This window comes from Staurois parvus, unplaced genomic scaffold (genome assembly GCF_062004578.1).
Source record: "Staurois parvus isolate SC_StPar_1 unplaced genomic scaffold, SC_StPar_1.0 ptg000377l, whole genome shotgun sequence".
NCBI classification, from domain to species: Eukaryota; Metazoa; Chordata; class Amphibia; order Anura; family Ranidae; genus Staurois; species Staurois parvus.
Genome location: NW_028318173.1, coordinates 1,652,559 through 1,675,000, shown reverse-complemented (window position 1 = coordinate 1,675,000; position 22,442 = coordinate 1,652,559). Strand labels below are relative to the sequence as shown.

The 22,442-nt window shown below is 42.3% G+C and overlaps 1 protein-coding gene across 1 annotated transcript in view; it reads left to right on the top strand.

Annotated features, from left to right (window-relative positions):
* Positions 1-22,442, top strand: part of PAPPA (pappalysin 1) — a 396,585-nt gene that overhangs the window by 196,643 nt on the left and 177,500 nt on the right. Inside the window, exon 7 of the mRNA XM_089685526.1 lies at positions 6,595-7,090. Within this exon, the coding sequence (XP_089541652.1) occupies positions 6,595-7,090 (496 nt within the window). The remainder of the gene's footprint in view (positions 1-6,594; positions 7,091-22,442) is intronic.

Below are 22,442 nucleotides of genomic sequence, written 5' to 3'. Positions count from 1 at the left end.
TCAAATACATAGATACCAAACATGCCAAGACTTAACCAGTTCCAGTCCAGGCCAAGACATTCCTTTCTTACATGTTACAAAAAAAAGAAAACAGCATTTTATTTTTGCTAGAAAACTACTTAAAACCCCCAAACATTATATATTTATTTAGAGAATAAAATGGTGGGTGTTACAATATTTTTATGTCACGCGATACTGGTGCAGCGGTTTTTCAAATGCAAATTTTTTGGGGAAAAAATACACTTTAATGAATTTTAATGCAAAAAAAAAAACAATATAATAACCAATTTTTGATAAAATACAAAAAATTATGTTACGCCGAGTAAAGAGATACCCAACATGTTGCGCTTTAAAATTGCATATGCCCGTTGTACGGCGCCAAACTACGGTACCTAAAAATCTCCATAGGCGGTGCTTTAAAAGTGGAGGAGATCTTAATTTTAACTTTTTTTTAACATTGCACCTTTAATTTTTTTTTTTATTTTGATCAACTTTATTGCTATCACAAGGAATGAACAACAGGTAGACATGTGTAGAACGAAAAAAAAAATTTTTATTTCTATTCGTTATTTAAATAATTTTGTTTCAATAAATTTTTTTTATTTGTTCAATTTTGCTTTCGGGTTTCGTTTTCAAATTCCAATCGATTCTATTTTAATTCAATTTGAGCGAAAATTGAAATCGGCATTCAAATTCAAATTTGCATTCGAATTCAAATTTTTTTCTATTCAAAATTTGATATTCTATTCTTTCTATTTTGTTCTGTTCTATTTTTTTTCTAGTCTATTCTAGTCTGTTCTGTTCTCTTATTTTCTATTCTATTTCTATTCAAATTTATTCTATTTGAAATTCGAATTTCGGAAGATGGTTATATACTTTATAGTTTATTCTATTCTATTGTATTGTTTTTCTATTTTATTCTTTTTTATTCTAATCTGTTCTATTCAAATTTGAATTTATTCTATTCGAATTTCAGAAGACGGTTATATTCTTTATAGTTTGTTCTATTCTATTATATTTAATTCTATTGTTTTTTTCCATTCTATGTTATTCTTTTATATTCTATTCTACTCTATTCTATTCAAATTGCAATTTATTCTATTTGAAATTTGAATTTCAGAAGACGGTTATATACTTTATAGCTTATTCTATTCTATTGAATTCTATTCTATTGTTTTTTCTGTTCTGTTATTTTTTATTCTAATCTATTCTATTCGAATTTGAATTTATTCTATTCAAATTTCGGAAGACTGTTATATTATTTATAGTTTATTCTATTCTATTCTATTGAATTCTATTCTATTGTTTTTTCCATTCTATGCTATTTTTTTATATTTTATTCTAATATATTCTATTCAAATTTGAATTTATTCTGTTTTAAATATGAATTTCAGAAGATCGTTATATTCTTTATAGTTTATTCTATTCTATTCTATTGAATTCTTTTCTGTTGTTTTTTCCATTCTATTCTATTCTTTTGTATTTTATTCTAATCTATTTTATTCGGATTTGTATTTATTTTATTTGAAATTAGAATTTCAGAAGACAGTTATATTCTTTATAGTTTATTTAATTATATTCTATTGAATTCTATTCTATTTCTTTTTATATTGTATGCTATTCTTTTTTATTCTATTCTGATCTATTCTATTAGAATTTGAATTTATTCTGTTCGACATTCGAATTTCGGAAGACGGAAGACGATTATATTCTTTATAGCTTATTATATTCAATTGAATTATATTCTATTGTTTTTTTTCTACTCTATTCTATTGAATTCTATTCTTTTCTAATCTATTTTATTCGAATTTGAATTTATTCTATTTGGTTATATTCTTCAATCAATCCCGATGCCCCCCCCCGCTGCTGCACATTTTTATATTTTTATATATTTTTAAAAATATATATTTTTTAAATATATTCTTCAGATTTTTTTAACATATAAAAAAGTCATTTTAACATATATTTTTATATATATTTGTAAATGCATTCCAAAAATGTAGATTTGTATTTTTAAAGACATACAGAGTATTTAAAATGTATTTTTTTTTTAATTTTAATATATCTTGTAATAAAAATGCATTTCAACATGCAGTATATATATATATTTATTGAAATATATTTTGAAATATATATTGAACACGGCCAAAATTGTAGTATTTCAAATATATGTCAATATATTTGGGAAGAATATTTTTAAAATATATTTCAAATATATTTTTCTTCCATATGGGTTACCCCGAGGTGTTACCCTCTTCCCAGCCGATGTCAGTAGTACATTGGTAGTGTACAGTATTATCACTAATCACTGTATTCGTGTCACCGGTGATGCAAGCGTCAGTCAGTTCCCCCCCCCCCCGCCCACCCCCAGCATCATTTCGTGTCAGATTGCCCTCCGCACTATCACTGCCATTAGTAGTTAAAAAAAAATCCAATATATCTCCCATCGTTTGTAGACCTCTTTCATGCAAACCAAATAAATATCCCACTTATTGCGATTTTTTTTTAACCATGCAGCAGCATACATTTTGCCAAAATTTATGAAGAAATTTGATTTTTGTAATTTGTTTTTGAATTGGGTATGGTTTATTGCAGAAAATATGAAAAAAAAACATTTTTTCTTTGTTTTTCAAAAATATAATTTAAAAAAAAATTTATTTATATAATAAAAAATAAAAATTATTTATTTATACAATAAAAAATAAAAATAAAACCCAGTGGTGATCAAATACCACCAAAAGGAAGCTCTTTGTGGGGAAAAAAAAAGATATAATGTATTGTAATGTACAGAGCTGAGCGAACTGTTGCCGCTTTATAAATACTGTAATAATAATAATAATAGTAATATAAATGTGGTTTTGTTCACAGTGTTGCATGACCGCGCAATTACCAGTTAAAGCAGCGCAGTGCCGGGTCACATAATCACTGTGATAGCCTCTGATTGGCTATCACAGTGATCAGTCACTGTGAAGCCCCCCCCCCTTTTTTTTTTGCATTGTATCTCTCTCCTTGTAGAGTGAAAAAAAAAACTAAAAAAAAAAAAGATAAAGAAAGAAAAAATACCTAGATCAAGGTTTGATCTAGTTCAGTGCCAGGGTTAATGTTGAGGTTAAGGTCAGGGTCGAAGTTCAAGGTCTGGGTCAAAGGTCAGGGTTTTTTTTTTTTTTAAATTGGTATCAGTCCTCATGCACACAGGACATTTTTACAGCACCTTTTTTAGCTTTTGATGTTTTTTTTTCTATAGCCAGTAAAACCCCCCAGCATGTTATCCTATGTGTCCATGCACACATAGACTGGAATCAGCGTTTTGTGGCTGGAAAAAAAACACAGGACTAGTGGGTTTCTAAAGGAGTTTTAGAAAAACACGGTAAATCGCGGTAAAACACCACAAACTGGTGTTTTATACTTTTTTGGACAAAAAAATGCTAAAAAACGCTGGAAAATACAGCAAAACGGTACTGCAAAAATGCTAAAAAAAAGCTGAAAAACTGACGTTTTTAACGTGACTTTACACAGCTAACGTTACCAAACGCCCCCCCCCCCCCAGGGGTGGACTGATAACTCATGGGGCCCCCGGGCAATAGGGGATCATGGGGCCCCTGTGTCCTTGCCCAAACTCAAAAAAGCCTATGATAAAGGTACCAGGGGCATCTCATGGGGTCCCCTACTGACCCCGGGCCCTCGGGTAGTACCCGAGTTTCCAAATGGTCAGTCCGCCCCTGCCCCCCCCCCAAGTGTGCATGGAGCCTTAGGTAAAAAAATTAAAATTTGCACTATTGTTTCTGGGCCGTACTCCGGGTACAAACAACCAATAACATCCACATATATGGTATCGCTGCCATCGTCAAGAATGTATAAAAATGTATTTTAGGTTGTTCTTTGGTGGTAGGTTATGGTAGGAACAAGAAACACACAGCTAAATGAAAAAAAATATAAAATAATTTTTTTTTTTTTACTATTTTGGGCCAGTTTTCCTTTGATAATATAAAATAATAAATAATAAAATAATAATAATAATAATAATAAAATAAAAATTAAAAATCAGGAGATATCCCTTACCATTTACCATCAAATGAAAGCGCAATTTGTCCTGAAAAAAAAAAAACGCGATATAATCCACCCGGATGTACAAAGCAGTTGCGCTGATATGTACAGTTTTAGTAACGCGGGTCAAAGTTGTCAAATTTTACTTAGGCTTTTAGATTTGTTTTACCCTTAGGCGTGAAGGGGTTAAAATTGTAATTTAAATCCAATCATTTCCAGAACTACAATTTTTTGTTTATTTAAAAAAAAAATCAGGTTAATAAAACAATCGACCATAGAAAAATTATAGAAATTTACAATATTAAGTATTCAAGTGAATAAGAAATATTTGATATCTGTTGATTAACACCTTCACTCGCCGTTGTGACTGGGCGACCTATGACGTCGTGTCAAAATGAGCCGCTCACGTGGGTGCGGGGCCACGCAGCGGCGCGATCTGTCACCGGCTGTGTCTACATATCGCTACACTGGCCCGTTGCCAGTGTCATGTGACTGCCGTGACCAATCACAGCACATGTCAATTGTATACAATGGATGGCTTCCTGTCATGCCATCCATTGTATACAATTATGTTGGTCAAAGCAGTCACATGATACAGACAGGGCCAATCACAGACCATCTGTATCATGTGATCAGCTTTGCCCAATCACAGCTAATCACAACCAAAGACTGAATCTATCAGTTTCATTCAGTAACAATTGATATTGATTGCAAATATTATTATTAATATTATACAGGATTTATATAGCGCCAACAGTTTGCTCATCGCTTATCAATTAAATACATCGGTATTAGCAATCATAATGTGTTAAAACTAAAAAAAAATCCTGATCACTTGCCCAGAGTAGTTTGATGTTACTATAGTAACATTGCATTGTTTTGGTCACTGTGTGCTGAAAAAAAAAATAGTAAAAAAGGAAAAAATGTAATAAAAAATAAAAAAAAATAATAGAAACATGAAAAAAAAATACAAATTCAATTATTATTATTATTTTCACCCAAGAAATGTAGCAGAATACATTTTGACCTAAATTTATTAAGAAAGGTTATTTATTTGCAAACTTTTATAACTGAAACAAAGAAAAGTGCGTTTTTTTAAAAAAAACTTTCAGGTGTTTTTTGTTTTATTTAGCAAAAAAAAAAAAAAAACTCAGCGGTGATTAAATACCACCGAAAGAAAGCTCTGTTTGTGTGAAAAAAACGTATAAAAATTTTACATCGGTGTAGTGTTATTTATTTGCAAAATTTTATACCCGAAATGAAGAAAAGTGGGGGTGTTTTTTCAAAAGTTTCAGGTGTTTTTTGTTTTATTTAGCAAAAAAAAAAAAAAAACTCAGCGGTGATTAAATACCACCGAAAGAAAGCTCTGTTTGTGTGAAAAAAACGTATAAAAATTTTACATCGGTGCAGTGTTGCATGACCACGCAATTGTCATTCAAAGTGCGACAGCGCTGAAAGCTGAAAATTGGCCTCGGCAGGTAGGGGGTAAAAGTGCCCGGTAGGTAAGGGGTTAATTTTTTTTTTTTTTTTACTGAATAATTATTTTGTAGTGTATCTCAAGCAAGGATTGTGTGTATTCCTGGGCAGGAAGGGGGTAGAAGTGCCCGATATTGAAGGGGTTATTTTTTTTACATTTTTTTAATGAATAATTATTTTGTAGCGTATCTCAAGTGAGGATTGTATGTATTCCTGGGCAGGAAGGGGGTAGAAGTGCCCGGTATTGAAGGGCTTAATTTTTTTTTTTTTTAACTGAATAATTATTTTGTAGTGTATCTCAAGTAAGGATTTTGTGTATTCCTGGGCAGGAAGGGGGTTGAAGTGCCCGGTATTGAAGGGCATATTTTTTTTTTTTCTTTTAACTGAATAATTATTTTGTAGCGTATCTCAAGTGAGGATTTTGTGTATTCCTGGGCAGGAAGGGGGTTGAAGTGCCCGGTATTGAAGGGGTTAATTTTTTTTTTAATGGAATAATTATTTTGTAGTGTATCTCAAATAAGGATTCTGTGTATTCCTGGGCAGGAAGGGGGTAGAAGTGCCCGGTATTGAAGGGTTTAATTATTATTTTTTTTTAACTGAACAATTATTTTGTAGCGTATGTCAAGTGAGGATTTTGTGTATTCCTGGGCAGGAAGGGGGTTGAAGTGCCCGGTGTTGAAGGGGTTAATTTTTTTTTATTTTTTTAATGAATAATTATTTTGTAGTATATCTCAAGTGAGGATTGTATGTATTTCTGGGCAGGAAGGGGGTAGAAGTGCCCGGTATTAAAGGGCTTAATTTTTTTTTTAACTGAATAATTATTTTGTAGCGTATCTCAAGTGAGGATTTTGTATATTCCTGGGCAGGAAGGGGGTTGGAGTGCCCGGTATTGAAGGGGTTAATTTTTTTTTTAATGGAATAATTATTTTGTAGTGTATCTCAAGTAAGGATTCTGTGTATTCCTGGGCAGGAAGGGGGTTGAAATGCCCGATATTGAAGGGGCTAAATTGTTTTTTTTTTTAACTGAATAATTATTTTGTAGCGTATCTCAAGTGAGGATTGTGTGTATTCTAGGACGGCCTGACGTGGAACAGCCATGTGAAACAAGCGTACGTACGTGGAGCCCTGGAGCCAACGACAACTCTGTCCCTCCCGCATGCACTGAACCTCATGGATGCTACCTGCAGCTGGAGTTTCCACACCCGGTGGTCCCACAAACTCTTACCATCTGGGTGACATTTATTACCACGGAATCTGACACGATTGGAGCCGAGGTGGACGTCAGAATACTCTTGGTCAGTGGAGAGATCTTGCACTTGGGACCTCAGAAGATCTTCTGTGACGTTCCCCTAACGATTAAGCTGAACTTCATTAAAGTGGAGATGTTCGGGATCCAGATCCACACCAAGGACAACCAAATGGAGATTGATGCAGCTATGATCACTTCAGTGCCTAATTGTCCCTTGTGTGCAAAGTGCAATTCCATTCACTACAAGGTGCTTCGAGACCCACCTTTTGAAGATGGCTCACATTCTAGGATCTCTGGTCACCACAGACGGTTTATAGACGCGTAAGTTGTTTTTTTTCCCCCAGCTTAATTGAGGCAATAACTGTCTCCTTGCATATGAATCCAAGAAATATTCCATATGGCCAATGGCATGTGGACACCTCCCCAAATTATTTAGCTCAGGTGTTGCGAGTGAGTGGAACACCTGAGGCCAGGAGTGTCAAATTCGATTTTAATAACTGGCCACGTCGGCATTATGGGTTGCCCTCAAAGGGCCGGTTGCATCTGTAAGACTAGATGTCCACAGCACCCAACCACGTCTCCTTTATATCAGATGTCAAGAGCCCCCCCCCCCCTCCCACCATCAGAAGTCAACGCCCTTACCTTGTGCTGCTTCTGGGAAGAAGCTAGAGGCGGAGCTGGGAAGCAGAAAGTACAGGGTCTGGAGGAAGACCAAAGGAGGGCTGGAGTCTGCTGAATGCTGAGACTAAGGGAGGTGCTGACAAAGGGGTGCTGCGACTGCACAGAGAGGCGCAGGATCTGTGAGAAGAGCTCTGTTCTCCTCTCTGCTGCTAACTGCTGAGACAGGGGGGTGGGGTGGGGTGGGGCAGAGAGGAGGCTCTTTGCGGCTTCATGGAGGAGCACAGGTTCTGTAGGAAGAGCTCTGTTCTCCTCTCTGCTGCTAACTGCTGAGACAGGGGGCTGGGGTGGGGCAGAGACAAGGCTTTCCATGGCTTCATGGAGAAAGACAGGTTCTGTAGGAAGAGTTCTGTCCTCCTCTCTGCTGCTAACTGCTGAGACAGGGGGGTTGGGGGGGGGCAGAGACGAGGCTTTCTGTGGTTTCATGGAGAAGGACAGGTTCTGTAGGAAGAGTTCTGTCCTCCTCTTTGCTGCTAACTGCTGAGATGGGGAGGGGGCAGAGGCGAGGCTTTCCGTGGTTTCATGGAGGAGGACAGGTTCTGTAGGAAGAGTTCTGTCCTCCTCTCTGCTGCTAACGGCTGAGATGGGGGGGGGGGGGAGCAGAGACGAGGCTTTCCGTGGTTTCATGGAGATGGACAGGTTCTGTAGGAAGAGTTCTGTCCTCCTCTCTGCTGCTAACGGCTGAGACGGGGGTGGTGTGGGGCAGAGACAAACCTCTCTGCGGCTTCATGGAGGAGGACAGATTCTGTAGGAAGAGTTCTGTCCTCCTCTCTGCTGCTAACTGCTGAGACAGACGGGAGGCTCCTGCCGATGTCAATCAAATCCTCGAGCAGGGAGTTGGGGACAGGGCCCGAGCCGAGCTTTGTGTGTCTATGAACACACAGCCCAGCTCTGGAGGTGTGCCTCCATAATAAGCCAACTGCTTTGGAGGCACATACAGAAGAAGAGTAGTCTAGAGCGCCGGTGGGAGACCCCAGAAGAGGAATTCCTGGGGCCGTTCTGTGCAATACCATTGGTAAGTATAATATGTTTATTATTATTATTTTTTTTTTTTTTAATTACCTTTTTAATCACTTTAAAGCAGAGTTGTACTACAAGGGGAGGCTTAAGCCAGGTGTTGTGGCACACATAGATCCTCCAAGATGGCAGCAGACATATTCTGTGCTCCTACATCATCCACCACAGTAGAAGACATCCTCGAAAACCTGCATTAGCTGATTGAGAACATCATCGGATCGCAATTCCAATATCCAAAGTATGATAATGTAGCTTGAGTACAAATATTTTGTATCATGGCGCTAAAACCCCATCATTTTCAATTCCATATCGCCCATTTTATATCTAATTAACGTCGCACTCGTATTTCGTTGGATTTGTGTTATCTTACTTTGTCTGAAGAGTTTTTCTTATATTAGCTCGGCCTGCTCGAGAGGATTTTCGATACCCATCCAGGCCTGTGTAATAAGCATCCAAATGTACCTCTCAAAATGAATTAAGCTCAAAGCCAAGATCCAACCATGCCTTGTAATTAGATAATAGTTCTGAAGCTTTAATTCAAGTCTTCTTTTATTTAATGACTTAACCCCCCCCCCCCTTGAATCCCATTTGACTAGCATGTTACGTCACACATGAGTCAGTCTAATCTTTCTCTTTCAATATATATTTAGACGAGACGGCCATACACCAATGACACATCCAACATTGAGGCTTTAGTCCAGCAAAGACTTTTGCCTTGGTCCCCACCTAGAGACCCTTACACGTTAATGCATTCAATGCTATAGAGTGGGAGGTCTCTGGGTGGGGACCAAGGCCAAGGTCTTTGCTAAATTAAAGCCAACCCAAAGAAAAGACGAGACAGCAGCTTTAAGATTTATCCAACATCAAGACTTAAGCCCAGCATAGCCCTTGTCCTTGGTCCCCACCAAGAGATCTTCCACTCTGTAAGCCTTGAGTGGTGAAATGTGTTAGACTTGAAAGTCTGTGGGTGGCGGCCAAGGCCAAGGTCTTTGTTGAATTAAAACCGACTTTAAAGAAAAGAGGAAACAGCAGCTCACCCATGATGTATCCAACATCGAGGCTTTAATCCAGCAAAGACCTTGGCATTGGTCCCCGCCTAGAGACCTTACACTTTAACACATGAAATGCTATAGAGTGGGAGGTCTCTGGGTGGGGACCAAGGCCAGGGTATTAACTAAATTAAAGCCAACCCCAAAGAAAAGAAGAGACAGCAGCTCACCGATGATATATCCAACATCAAGGCTTTAATCCAGCAAAGACCTTGGCCTTGGTCCCCACCAAGAGACCTCCCACTCTAATGCATTTCACCACTCAATGCTTAGTCCCATCTGTAAGACTAAGCCTTGAGTGGTGAAATGTGTTAGACTTGAAATTCTGTGGGTGGGGACCAAGGCCAAGGTCTTTGTTAAATTAAAACCGACTTCAAAGAAAAAAGGAGACAGCAACTCACCGATGATGTATCTAACGTCGAGGCTTCAATTCAGCAAAGCCCTTGGCATTGGTCCCCACCTAGAGATCTTACACTTTAACACATGAAATGCTATATAGTGGGAGGTCCCTGGGTGGGGACCAAGGACAGGGTATTAGCTAAATTAAAGCCAACCCCAAAGAAAAGAACAGACAGCAGCTCAACAATTATATATCCAACATCGAGGCTTTAATCCAGCAAAGACCTTGGCATTGGTCCCCTGCTAGAGACCTTACACTTTAACGCATGAAATGCTATAGAATAGGAGGTCTCTGGGTGGGGACCAAGGCCAGGGTATTAGCTAAATTAAAGCCAACCCCAAAGAAAAGAGGAAACAGCAGCTCACCGATGATGTATCCAACATCGAGGCTTTAATCCAGCGTATACTTTAACCTTGGTCCCCACCAAGATACCTCCCACTCTAATGCATTTCACCACTCAAGGCTTAGTCCCATCTGTAAGACGAAGCCTTGAATGGTGAAATGTGTTAGACTTGAAAGTCTCTGGGTGGGGACCAAGGCCAAGGTCTTTGTTAAATTAAAACCGACTCCAAAGAAAAGAATAGAGAGCCGAAAACTAATGACGCATCCAACATCAAGGCTTTATTCCAACAAAGATCTTGGCCTTAGTCCCCTCCAAGAGACCTCCTACTCTAATGCATTTCAACACTCAAGGCTTAGTCCTATCGGTAAGACTTTGGAGAGTCTTGAGTGGTGAAATGAGTTAGACTTGGAGTTCTCTGGGAAGGTACCAAGGCCAAGGTCTTTGATGGAATAAAGCCTTGATGTTGGATACGTCATTGATATGTGGCCATTAGATGGAGCTGACAATCAAAATAAATGCACTGTGGTTTTTCTCCCACATCCTACTACTGGTTTTCTTCTTTTTGTGGTGCAAGACTGCAGTTCCAGGTTTTTGGCGTAGGTTGAGCCCCTTTGCCTCCTGGGATTGCTGCATCACAGCTCTCCCAGGAGACAGTAGGTTACTAGGCATGCATGCACACAAATGCCACGGGATGCTATATTGCCCATCCACAAAGAGCTGGTAGTGTTTGATGTTCTCCTCCAGGTCCCATATGCCTGTAAGCGACCAGAGGCCCTTCTCTACACTTGCCAGTTTTTTTAAAAATGGTGCAGCTGAAGAGGGGTGGGGAGAAGTTGTTCACAAATCTTGTTCAACTTGTTGTGAACCTCTTAATTGAAAAACGAGCAAAGCATATCCTTCCATAGTGTGTACTTGCTTCAACCCAAAGCACCTAATGTGGTTCCCAGGAGTGTATTCACCACAAGGCAAACAAGGCATTTGCCTAGGGCGGCATTTTTCACGGGGGGGGGGGAAGAGGGGACGGAAGAAGGGACAAATGCGGCATGGGGATCTGCTGTGTTCCGAGAGAGGTTGCGGGTTTCATGACGGTGTATGGACAGCCCAACTCACATTCCCGGAGCTGTGAAGGTGAGTGTCTTTCGCTCTCTCGCCATGGGGGATGGTGGCTGGTGTATGGGGGGCAGTAGTAAAAGAAGGCTCTCTCGTGTGGGAGTCAGGAGTGTTGTTGGTCAACGTCAAGCTCTCTCTTTGCGGGGTGCTGCCGATTTTTGTGTTGCCTAGGGCAGCACAAAACCTAAATACACCACTGGTGGTTCCTATCTGCTCTCTTTTCCCTCTAATATCTGCATGAGTCACTTATGGCAGGCTATCCCAACACCACAATCCCAGGAGATGGCTCTGCCCCCTTCCCACCCAGTACATAGCAAGCAATTGAGAACCTCAGGTGTGCATTTTTCCCTATGAGACTGGTTAGAGGGGGGGATGTTGTCCTTTCTCTCCATTCAGGTCTCAGATTACACTCTGCTCTCTGCTCTAATAAGACCAAGTATAAGCACCATCATCTTCTGCCCTCTTCTAGAAGATCCAGCGACCTACTTTACTTATGGTTCCTTAGGTGTGGGCCATCAGTACAAAAAAAAAGTGTTAATCAGTCCACTGGTCTTCTTATCTGTTTGCCAAATATTAAGGAAAATTGAAACATCTTCAGTGCCAAGCATTTCTTCGATGCTGACCTCTATCAGTCATCACGTTGCCACTCATTATTCGTGTGATGCCTCCTCTTGCCCTACTGTAGGGTTTCTTTACTGCTGCTGTTCCTCTGGCTGAGCTCAAAGAGAAGGTGTATGTTTTGGGGGAACCCCGGATGAGGAAAGCCCTGTTCTTGACAGCTTACGTCTTGCTCAAGAAGGCCCTAAGTTTCCCACAAGGGCCAACTTTCCACTTCCTACTTCGGTAACCTGCCACACCGACACCCACTACACATCCCAAAATATATCCTCCCTCTAGAGAAAATGGAGTCCTCTAGTGGCCACACAAGGAATTACATTTGGAACCACTTAAAGTGGTTGTAAAGGCTGAAGGCTTTTTTTTTTACCTTTATGCAAGAAACCTTCTGTGTGCAACAGCTCCCCCATCCCCCTCAATACTTACCTGAGCCTCCTCGCGATCCAGCGATGCAAATAACAGCCTCGACTGTCTCGGGTCTCTGCATCCTCGTTGGCTGAGACAGCAAGCGGAAGCCATTGGCTCCCACTGCTGTCAATTACAGCCATTCAGCCAATGAGGATAGAGAGGGGCGGGCCAAGCCATAGCTCCGTGTGTGAATGGACACATGGAGCAAAGGGTGCCCCCATAGCAAGCTGCTTGCTGTGGTGGGACCCTACAGACAGGAGGAGCCAGGAGAGCCTGCGGGGGACCAGAGAAGAGGAGGATCCAGGCTGCTGTGTCCAAAACCACCGCACACAGCAGGTAATTATATACATGTTTGTCATTTAAAAAACAATGGACCTTTAGAATCGCTTTAACCCTTTCCTACACATTGACAAGATGATGCCCAGATGTCATGGTTAGGGGTCTGGCTCAGAGACCAGTAACTATAGCAGTAGAGAGGCTCCCACCAACCAGCTGGATAAGAACACAAGGAGATCACCCTGGTGGATGACACGGGCTCACCTGAGGTGCAGGGTCTAAGCACTAGATAGTATTCACCAGAGCTCCTGATGGTGGAGGTGGGTTTTACTGCAGCCCTCAGAATTGCCGAACCAGAAGGTGAACTAGCCAGCGACTAGTAGCAGATATAGCAGGTAGGGATCAAGCAGAAGCATAGTCAGTAAACAGGTCAAAGGTTGTTAACAAGTGTATGCAGGTTGGGATCAAGCCGATGCGTAGTCGAGGAACAAACCAAAGGTCAATAATGAATGGTTGCAGGTTGGGATCAAGCAGAAGCATAGTTGAGGAACAAGCCAAAGGTCGGTAATGAATGGATGAAGTTTGGGATTGAGCTGAAGCTTAGCCGAGGAATAAGCCAAAAGTTGGCAATGAATGGTTGCAGGTTCAGAGCAAGCAGAAGCGTCGCTGAGGAACAAGCCAAAGGTCGGTAATGAATAGATGAAGGTTAGGATTGAGCTGAAGCTTAGTCGAGGAACAAGCCAAAAGTTGGCAATGAATGGTTGGAGGTTGGGATCGAGCTGAAGCTTAGTCGCGGAACAAGCCAAAAGTTGGCAATGAGTGGTTGCAGGTTGGGATCGAGCAGAAGCATAGTTGAGGCATAAGTCAAGGTCAATAATGAATGGTTGCAGGTTCAGAGCAAGCAGAAACGTCGTTGAGGAACAAGCCAAAGGTCGGTAATGAATGGATGAAGGTTGGGATTGAGCTGAAGCTTAGTGGAGGAACAAACCAAAGGTCAATAATGAATGGTTGCAGGTTCAGAGCAAGCAGAATCGTCGCTGAGGAACAAGCCAAAGGTCGGTAATGAATGGATGAAGGTTGGGATCGAGCTGAAGCTTAGTCGAGGAACAAGCCAAAAGTTGGCAATGAATGGTTGCAGATTGGGATCGAGCTGAAGCTTAGTCAAGGTACAAGCCAAAAGTTGGCATTGAATGGTTGCAGGTTGGGATCGAGCAGAAGCATAGTTGAGGCACAAGTCAAGGTCAGTAATGAGTGGTAGAAAAGATACGGATAGCATCAGAAAAGATGAGAGCAAGATATTGGCTGGAGAGAGCACAATTATCTGGCATACAGGAAGTGCAAAGGCATAGCTCAAATAGGAAGTTCACGGGAGGAGCAAAGAGTTCAGTTTCACTAGAAACAAGGCACAAGGCAGGATTGTCCAAAGGATCAGACAGGGTGCTTCCCGACATCTCAGGTGGCTCAGCAAGAAGAGCTACTCCTGGACTCAGCAGAGGTCATAGGTTCAGCACCTGAAACCTTCAGTAAAGAGAGCACTCTTCCAAGGCAAAAACCTGTAAACTGGTAATTTGGCAAATTAAAGATACCAGTAGAATTAAAATGCAGGAAAAAACTGTAGGAGACAGGGTCTCTTCAATAGAATGAAGTAAAGGGGCCTCTCATGATTGTGTCATCAACACTCTGTCCTTGAATGACCTCTATGGAGATGGAGTGGAAACAAATAGTACAGTTAATCCACCCTTTTTTTTCCCTCAAGTACACTTTTGGGCCTATTTTTCCGGCTGTCATAATCACCAGAATGAACGAGCTCACTGTGATCAGAACTCCTTCTCTGATATGGATTTTCCCATGTAGCATAGCTTCCATACTTTGCATAGTTCCTGTTGACGTTAGATAAACTTTTATTTTCCGGGGGCACATTTCTCTTGAGCGCTCCATGGAAAAATTATACACTTTCCCGGATTTAAAGCTCAACTCCAGAAAAACAGCTAATTGCACATATGGGAGCTGTTTTACCTGCCAAAGGGTTTGTATTTTGTCTACATCCAGTCCTGATTTACACAGCTCTGCCACACTCCCTGTTTGGCCTGGCAGAACCTGATTTTATTTTTCTGCTTTGGCACCTCTCTGTCACTCTGCTCTCTTCTATTATCAGCGTGTTCCTTGTTAGGGAAGCAGTAGGTTCCCCTTCTGCCACCAAAACAGCCCTTTGCCTTCAAAACAGCCCTGACCCAATGAGGCATGGACTCTGCTAGACCTATGAAGATTGACCCATCAAGGAATGGACTCCGGTAGACCTAAGAGGATTGACCCATCGAAGCATGGACTCCACTAGACTTATGAAGGTTGACCCATCGAGGCATGGACTCCACTAGACTTATGAAGGTTGACCCATCGAGGCATGGACTGCACTAGACCTACAAAGGTTGACCCATCGAGACATGGACACCAGTAGACCTATGAAGATTGACCCATCGAAACATGGACACCAGTAGACCTATGAAGATTGACCCATCGAGGCATGGACTCCAGTAGACCTATGAAGAATGACCCATCAAGGCTTGGACTCCACTAGAGCTATGAAGGTTGACCCATCGAGGCATGGACTCCAGTAGACCTATGAAGGTGGACTCATCGAGGCATGGATTCCACTAGACCAATGAAGGTTGACCCATCGAAGCATGGACTCCACTAGACCTATTAAGGTTGACCCATCGAGGCATGGAGTTCGCTAGACCTATAAAGAATGACCCATCGAGGCATGGACTCCAATAGACCTATGAAGGTTTACCCATCGAGGCATGGACTCCAGTAGACCTATGAAGATTGACCTATCGAGGCATGGACTCCAGTAGACCTGTGAAGATTGACCCATCATGGCATGGACTCCACTAGACTAATTTAGGTTGACCCATCGAGGCATGGACTCCACTAGACCAATGAAGGTTGACCTATTGAGGCATGGACTTCGCTAGAGTTATGAAGAATGACCCATCGAGGCATGGACTTCACTAGACCTATGAAGGTTGACCCATCGAGACATGGACTCCAGTAGACCTATGAAGATTGACCCATCGAGGCATGGACTCCAGTAGACTTAAGAAGATTGACACATCGAGGCATGGACTCCAATACATCAAGATTGACCCATCGAGGAATGGACTCCGGTAGACCTAAGAGGATTGACCCATCGAAGCATGGACTCCACTCGACTTATGAAGGTTGACCCATCGAGGCATGGACTCCACTAGACTTATGAAGGTTGACCCATCGAGGCATGGACTGCACTAGAGCTACAAAGGTTGACCCATCGAGACATGGACACCAGTAGACCTACGAAGATTGACCCATCGAAACATGGACACCAGTAGACCTATGAAGATTGACCCATCGAGGCATGGACTCCAGTAGACCTACGAAGAATGACCCATCAAGGCTTGGACTCCACTAGAGCTATGAAGGTTGACCCATCGAGGCATGGACTCCAGTAGACCTATGAAGGTGGAGTCATCGAGGCATGGATTCCACTAGACCAATGAAGGTTGACCCATCGAAGCATGGACTCCACTAGACCTATTAAGGTTGACCCATCGAGGCATGGAGTCCGCTAGACCTATAAAGAATGACCCATCGAGGCATGGACTCCAATAGACCTATGAAGGTTTACCCATCGAGGCATGGACTCCAGTAGACCTATGAAGATTGACCTATCGAGGCATGGACTCCAGTAGACCTGTGAAGATTGACCCATCATGGCATGGACTCCACTAGACTAATTTAGGTTGACCCATCGAGGCATGGACTCCACTAGACCAATGAAGGTTGACCTATTGAGGCATGGACTCCGCTAGAGTTATGAAGAATGACCCATCGAGGCATGGACTTCACTAGACCTATGAAGGTTGACCCATCGAGACATGGACTCCAGTAGACCTATGAAGATTGACCCATTGAGGCATGGACTCCAGTAGACTTAAGAAGCTTGACACATCGAGGCATGGACTCCAATACATCTATGAAAGTTGACCCATTGAGTCATGCACACCAATAGACCTATAAAGGTTGCCGTATCGAGGCATGGACTGCACTAAACCTATAAAGGTTGACCCATCGAGACATGAACTCCACTAGACCAATGAAGGTTGACCCATCGAGGCATGGAGTCCACTAGACCTTTGAAGAATGACGCATTGAGATATGGACTCCAGTAGACCTATGAAGGTTGACCCATTGAGGCATGGACTGCAGTAGACCTATGAAGGTTTACCTATCGAGGCATGGACTCCAGTAGACATATGAAGATTGACCCATCGAGGCATGGACTCCAGTAGACCTATGAAGATTGACCCATCAAGGCATGGACTCCACTAGACCAATGATGGTTGACCCATCGAGGCATGGACTCCACTAGACCAATGAAGGTTGACCCATTGAGGCATGGACTCCACTAGACTAATTTAGGTTGACCCATCGAGACATGGACACCACTAGACCAATGAAGGTTGACCCATTGAGGCATGGACTCTGCTAGACATATGAAGAATGACCCATTGAGGCATAGACTTCACTAGACCTATGAAGGTTGACCCATTGAGTCATGGACTCCACTAGACCTATGAAGATTTACCCATTAAGACATGGACTCCAGTAGACCTATGAAGACTGACTCATCGAGGCATGGACTCCAGTAGACCTAAGAAGATTGACCCATTGAGGCAAGGACTCCAATACACCTATGAAGGTTGACCCATTGAGTCATGGACTCCACTAGACCTATGAAGGTTGACCCATCGAGACATGGACTCCAGTAGACCTATGAAGATTGACCCATCGAGGCATGGACTCTAGCAGACCTAAGAAGATTGATCCATTGAGGCATGGACTCCAATACACCTATGAAGGTTGACCCATTGAGTCATGGACTCCACTAGACCTATGAAGGTTGACCCATCGAGACATGGACTCCACTACACCTATTAAGGTTGACCCATCGAGGCATGGACTCCGCTAGAGTTATGAAAAATGACCCATCGAGGCATGGACTTCACTAGACCTATAAAGGTTGACCCATCGAGACATGGACTCCAGTAGACCTATGAAGATTGACCCATTGAGGCATGGACTCCAGTAGACTTAAGAAGCTTGACACATCGAGGCATGGACTCCAATACATCTATGAAAGTTGACCCATTGAGTCATGGACACCAATAGACCTATAAAGGTTGCCGTATCGAGGCATGGACTGCACTAAACCTATAAAGGTTGACCCATCGAGACATGAACTCCACTAGACCAATGAAGGTTGACCCATCGAGGCATGGAGTCCACTAGACCTTTGAAGAATGACGCATTGAGATATGGACTCCAGTAGACCTATGAAGGTTGACCCATTGAGGCATGGACTGCAGTAGACCTATGAAGGTTTACCTATCGAGGCATGGACTCCAGTAGACATATGAAGATTGACCCATCGAGGCATGGACTCCAGTAGACCTATGAAGATTGACCCATCAAGGCATGGACTCCACTAGACCAATGATGGTTGACCCATCGAGGCATGGACTCCACTAGACCTATGAAGGTGGACTCATCGAGGCATGGATTCCACTAGACCAATGAAGGTTGACCCATCGAAGCATGGACTCCACTAGACCTATTAAGGTTGACCCATCGAGGCATGGAGTCCGCTAGACCTATAAAGAATGACCCATCGAGGCATGGACTCCAATAGACCTATGAAGGTTTACCCATCGAGGCATGGACTCCAGTAGACCTATGAAGATTGACCTATCGAGGCATGGACTCCAGTAGACCTGTGAAGATTGACCCATCATGGCATGGACTCCACTAGACTAATTTAGGTTGACCCATCGAGGCATGGACTCCACTAGACCAATGAAGGTTGACCTATTGAGGCATGGACTCCGCTAGAGTTATGAAGAATGACCCATCGAGGCATGGACTTCACTAGACCTATGAAGGTTGACCCATCGAGACATGGACTCCAGTAGACCTATGAAGATTGACCCATTGAGGCATGGACTCCAGTAGACTTAAGAAGCTTGACACATCGAGGCATGGACTCCAATACATCTATGAAAGTTGACCCATTGAGTCATGGACACCAATAGACCTATAAAGGTTGCCGTATCGAGGCATGGACTGCACTAAACCTATAAAGGTTGACCCATCGAGACATGAACTCCACTAGACCAATGAAGGTTGACCCATCGAGGCATGGAGTCCACTAGACCTTTGAAGAATGACGCATTGAGATATGGACTCCAGTAGACCTATGAAGGTTGACCCATTGAGGCATGGACTGCAGTAGACCTATGAAGGTTTACCTATCGAGGCATGGACTCCAGTAGACATATGAAGATTGACCCATCGAGGCATGGACTCCAGTAGACCTATGAAGATTGACCCATCAAGGCATGGACTCCACTAGACCAATGATGGTTGACCCATCGAGGCATGGACTCCACTAGACCAATGAAGGTTGACCCATTGAGGCATGGACTCCACTAGACTAATTTAGGTTGACCCATCGAGACATGGACACCACTAGACCAATGAAGGTTGACCCATTGAGGCATGGACTCTGCTAGACATATGAAGAATGACCCATTGAGGCATAGACTTCACTAGACCTATGAAGGTTGACCCATTGAGTCATGGACTCCACTAGACCTATGAAGGTTTACCCATTAAGACATGGACTCCAGTAGACCTATGAAGACTGACTCATCGAGGCATGGACTCCAGTAGACCTAAGAAGATTGACCCATTGAGGCAAGGACTCCAATACACCTATGAAGGTTGACCCATTGAGTCATGGACTCCACTAGACCTATGAAGGTTGACCCATCGAGACATGGACTCCAGTAGACCTATGAAGATTGACCCATCGAGGCATGGACTCTAGCAGACCTAAGAAGATTGATCCATTGAGGCATGGACTCCAATACACCTATGAAGGTTGACCCATTGAGTCATGGACTCCACTAGACCTATGAAGGTTGACCCATCGAGACATGGACTCCACTACACCTATTAAGGTTGACCCATCGAGGCATGGACTCCGCTAGAGTTATGAAGAATGACCCATCGAGGCATGGACTTCACTAGACCTATGAAGGTTGACCCATCGAGACATGGACTCCAGTAGACCTATGAAGATTGACCCATTGAGGCATGGACTCCAGTAGACTTAAGAAGCTTGACACATCGAGGCATGGACTCCAATACATCTATGAAAGTTGACCCATTGAGTCATGGACACCAATAGACCTATAAAGGTTGCCGTATCGAGGCATGGACTGCACTAAACCTATAAAGGTTGACCCATCGAGACATGAACTCCACTAGACCAATGAAGGTTGACCCATCGAGGCATGGAGTCCACTAGACCTTTGAAGAATGACGCATTGAGATATGGACTCCAGTAGACCTATGAAGGTTGACCCATTGAGGCATGGACTGCAGTAGACCTATGAAGGTTTACCTATCGAGGCATGGACTCCAGTAGACATATGAAGATTGACCCATCGAGGCATGGACTCCAGTAGACCTATGAAGATTGACCCATCAAGGCATGGACTCCACTAGACCAATGATGGTTGACCCATCGAGGCATGGACTCCACTAGACCAATGAAGGTTGACCCATTGAGGCATGGACTCCACTAGACTAATTTAGGTTGACCCATCGAGACATGGACACCACTAGACCAATGAAGGTTGACCCATTGAGGCATGGACTCTGCTAGACATATGAAGAATGACCCATTGAGGCATAGACTTCACTAGACCTATGAAGGTTGACCCATTGAGTCATGGACTCCACTAGACCTATGAAGGTTTACCCATTAAGACATGGACTCCAGTAGACCTATGAAGACTGACTCATCGAGGCATGGACTCCAGTAGACCTAAGAAGATTGACCCATTGAGGCAAGGACTCCAATACACCTATGAAGGTTGACCCATTGAGTCATGGACTCCACTAGACCTATGAAGGTTGACCCATCGAGACATGGACTCCAGTAGACCTATGAAGATTGACCCATCGAGGCATGGACTCTAGCAGACCTAAGAAGATTGATCCATTGAGGCATGGACTCCAATACACCTATGAAGGTTGACCCATTGAGTCATGGACTCCACTAGACCTATGAAGGTTGACCCATCGAGACATGGACTCCACTACACCTATTAAGGTTGACCCATCGAGGCATGGGCTCCATTAGACCAATCAAGTTTGACCCATTGAGGCATGGACTCCACTAGACCTCTGAAGGTATGCTGTGGTATCAGACACCAAGCTGTCAGTAGCAGATCCTTTAAGTCCTGCAAGTTGCGAGGTGAGGCCTCCATGAATCAGACTTGTTTTTCCAGCACATCCCTTAGATGCTTGATTGGGTTGAGATCTGGAGAATTTGGAAGCCCGGTCAAAACCTCCAACTCGTTGTTGTGTTCCTCAAACCAATCTTGAACCATTTTTGCAGTGTGGCAGGGATCATTAGCCTGCTGAAAGAGGCCTCTGCCATCAGGGAATTTCCATGAAGGGGTGTACTTGATCACCAATAGTGTTTTAGATAGGTGGTAGACATGTCAAGTAGCATCCACATGAATGGCAGGAGCCAAAGTGTCCCAGCAGAACATTGCCCAAAGCATCACACTGCCTCTGCCGGCTTGTCTTCTTCCCATACTGCATCCTGGTGTCATATCTTCTCCAGGTGGGGGACACATATGCACTCGGCCATGCACATGATGTAAAAGAAAAGGTGATCCATCAGGCAAGGCCACCTTCATCCATTGCTCCATGGTCCAGTTCTGATCCTCACGTGCCCATTGTAGGTTCTTTTGGTCATGGACACGGGTCAGCATGGGCACCCTGACTGGTCCTCGATATACTGCCTTATATGCAACAAACTGCGAAGCCCATTTTTTCTGCTTTCAACACATCAACTTCTGGGACAACATGTTCGCTTACTGCCTAATATAACCCACCTACTTTTAGATGGCCAACAACACAGTGTTAGCAGGATCAGCCCCAATCCCTGCCGGCAGTTGTGACGTGGCAGAATACATTTTGGCCTAAATTTATGAAGAAATTTGATTTTATTGGATATGATTTATAACAGAAAGTAGAAAATATTTTCTTTCCAAACTTCTCAGACTTTTTTCATTTATATATATTAAAATATTTAAAAAAAAAAACCCAGTGGTAACCCAATACACCAAAAGAAAGCTTTATTTGTGTGAAAAAAAATTATATAAATTTTATTTGGGTACAGCATTGCATTTCTAAGTAATTTTCTAGCAAAAATACAGATTTTTTTTGAAATTGTAAACAAAAAGTGTCATAAAAAGGCTTAGTCTTCAAGTGGTTAAGTAAGATAAATAATATTTAAAAAATTGTGTTTTTGTGCATTGCGTTTAATTAAAATAAATTTTTTCAACAAAATATTGCATTCGAAAAATCGTGTCACATAAAAAATTACAAATCTCACAAATGTATTCTCTAGGGCCCCTGCTACAAATATATATTTTTTCCCCAAAATATCGCATTTGAAAAATCGTGTCACATAAAAAATTACAAATCCCACAAATGTTATCTCTAGGGCCCCTGCTACAAAACATATATGGTGTTTGGGGGGGGGGGGGAGGGGGGGGGTTCTAAGTAAATTTCTAGCAAAAAAATACAGATTTTTTAAATTGTGAAAAAAGTGTCAGAAAAAGGCTTGGTCTTCAAGTGGTTAAGTAAGATAAA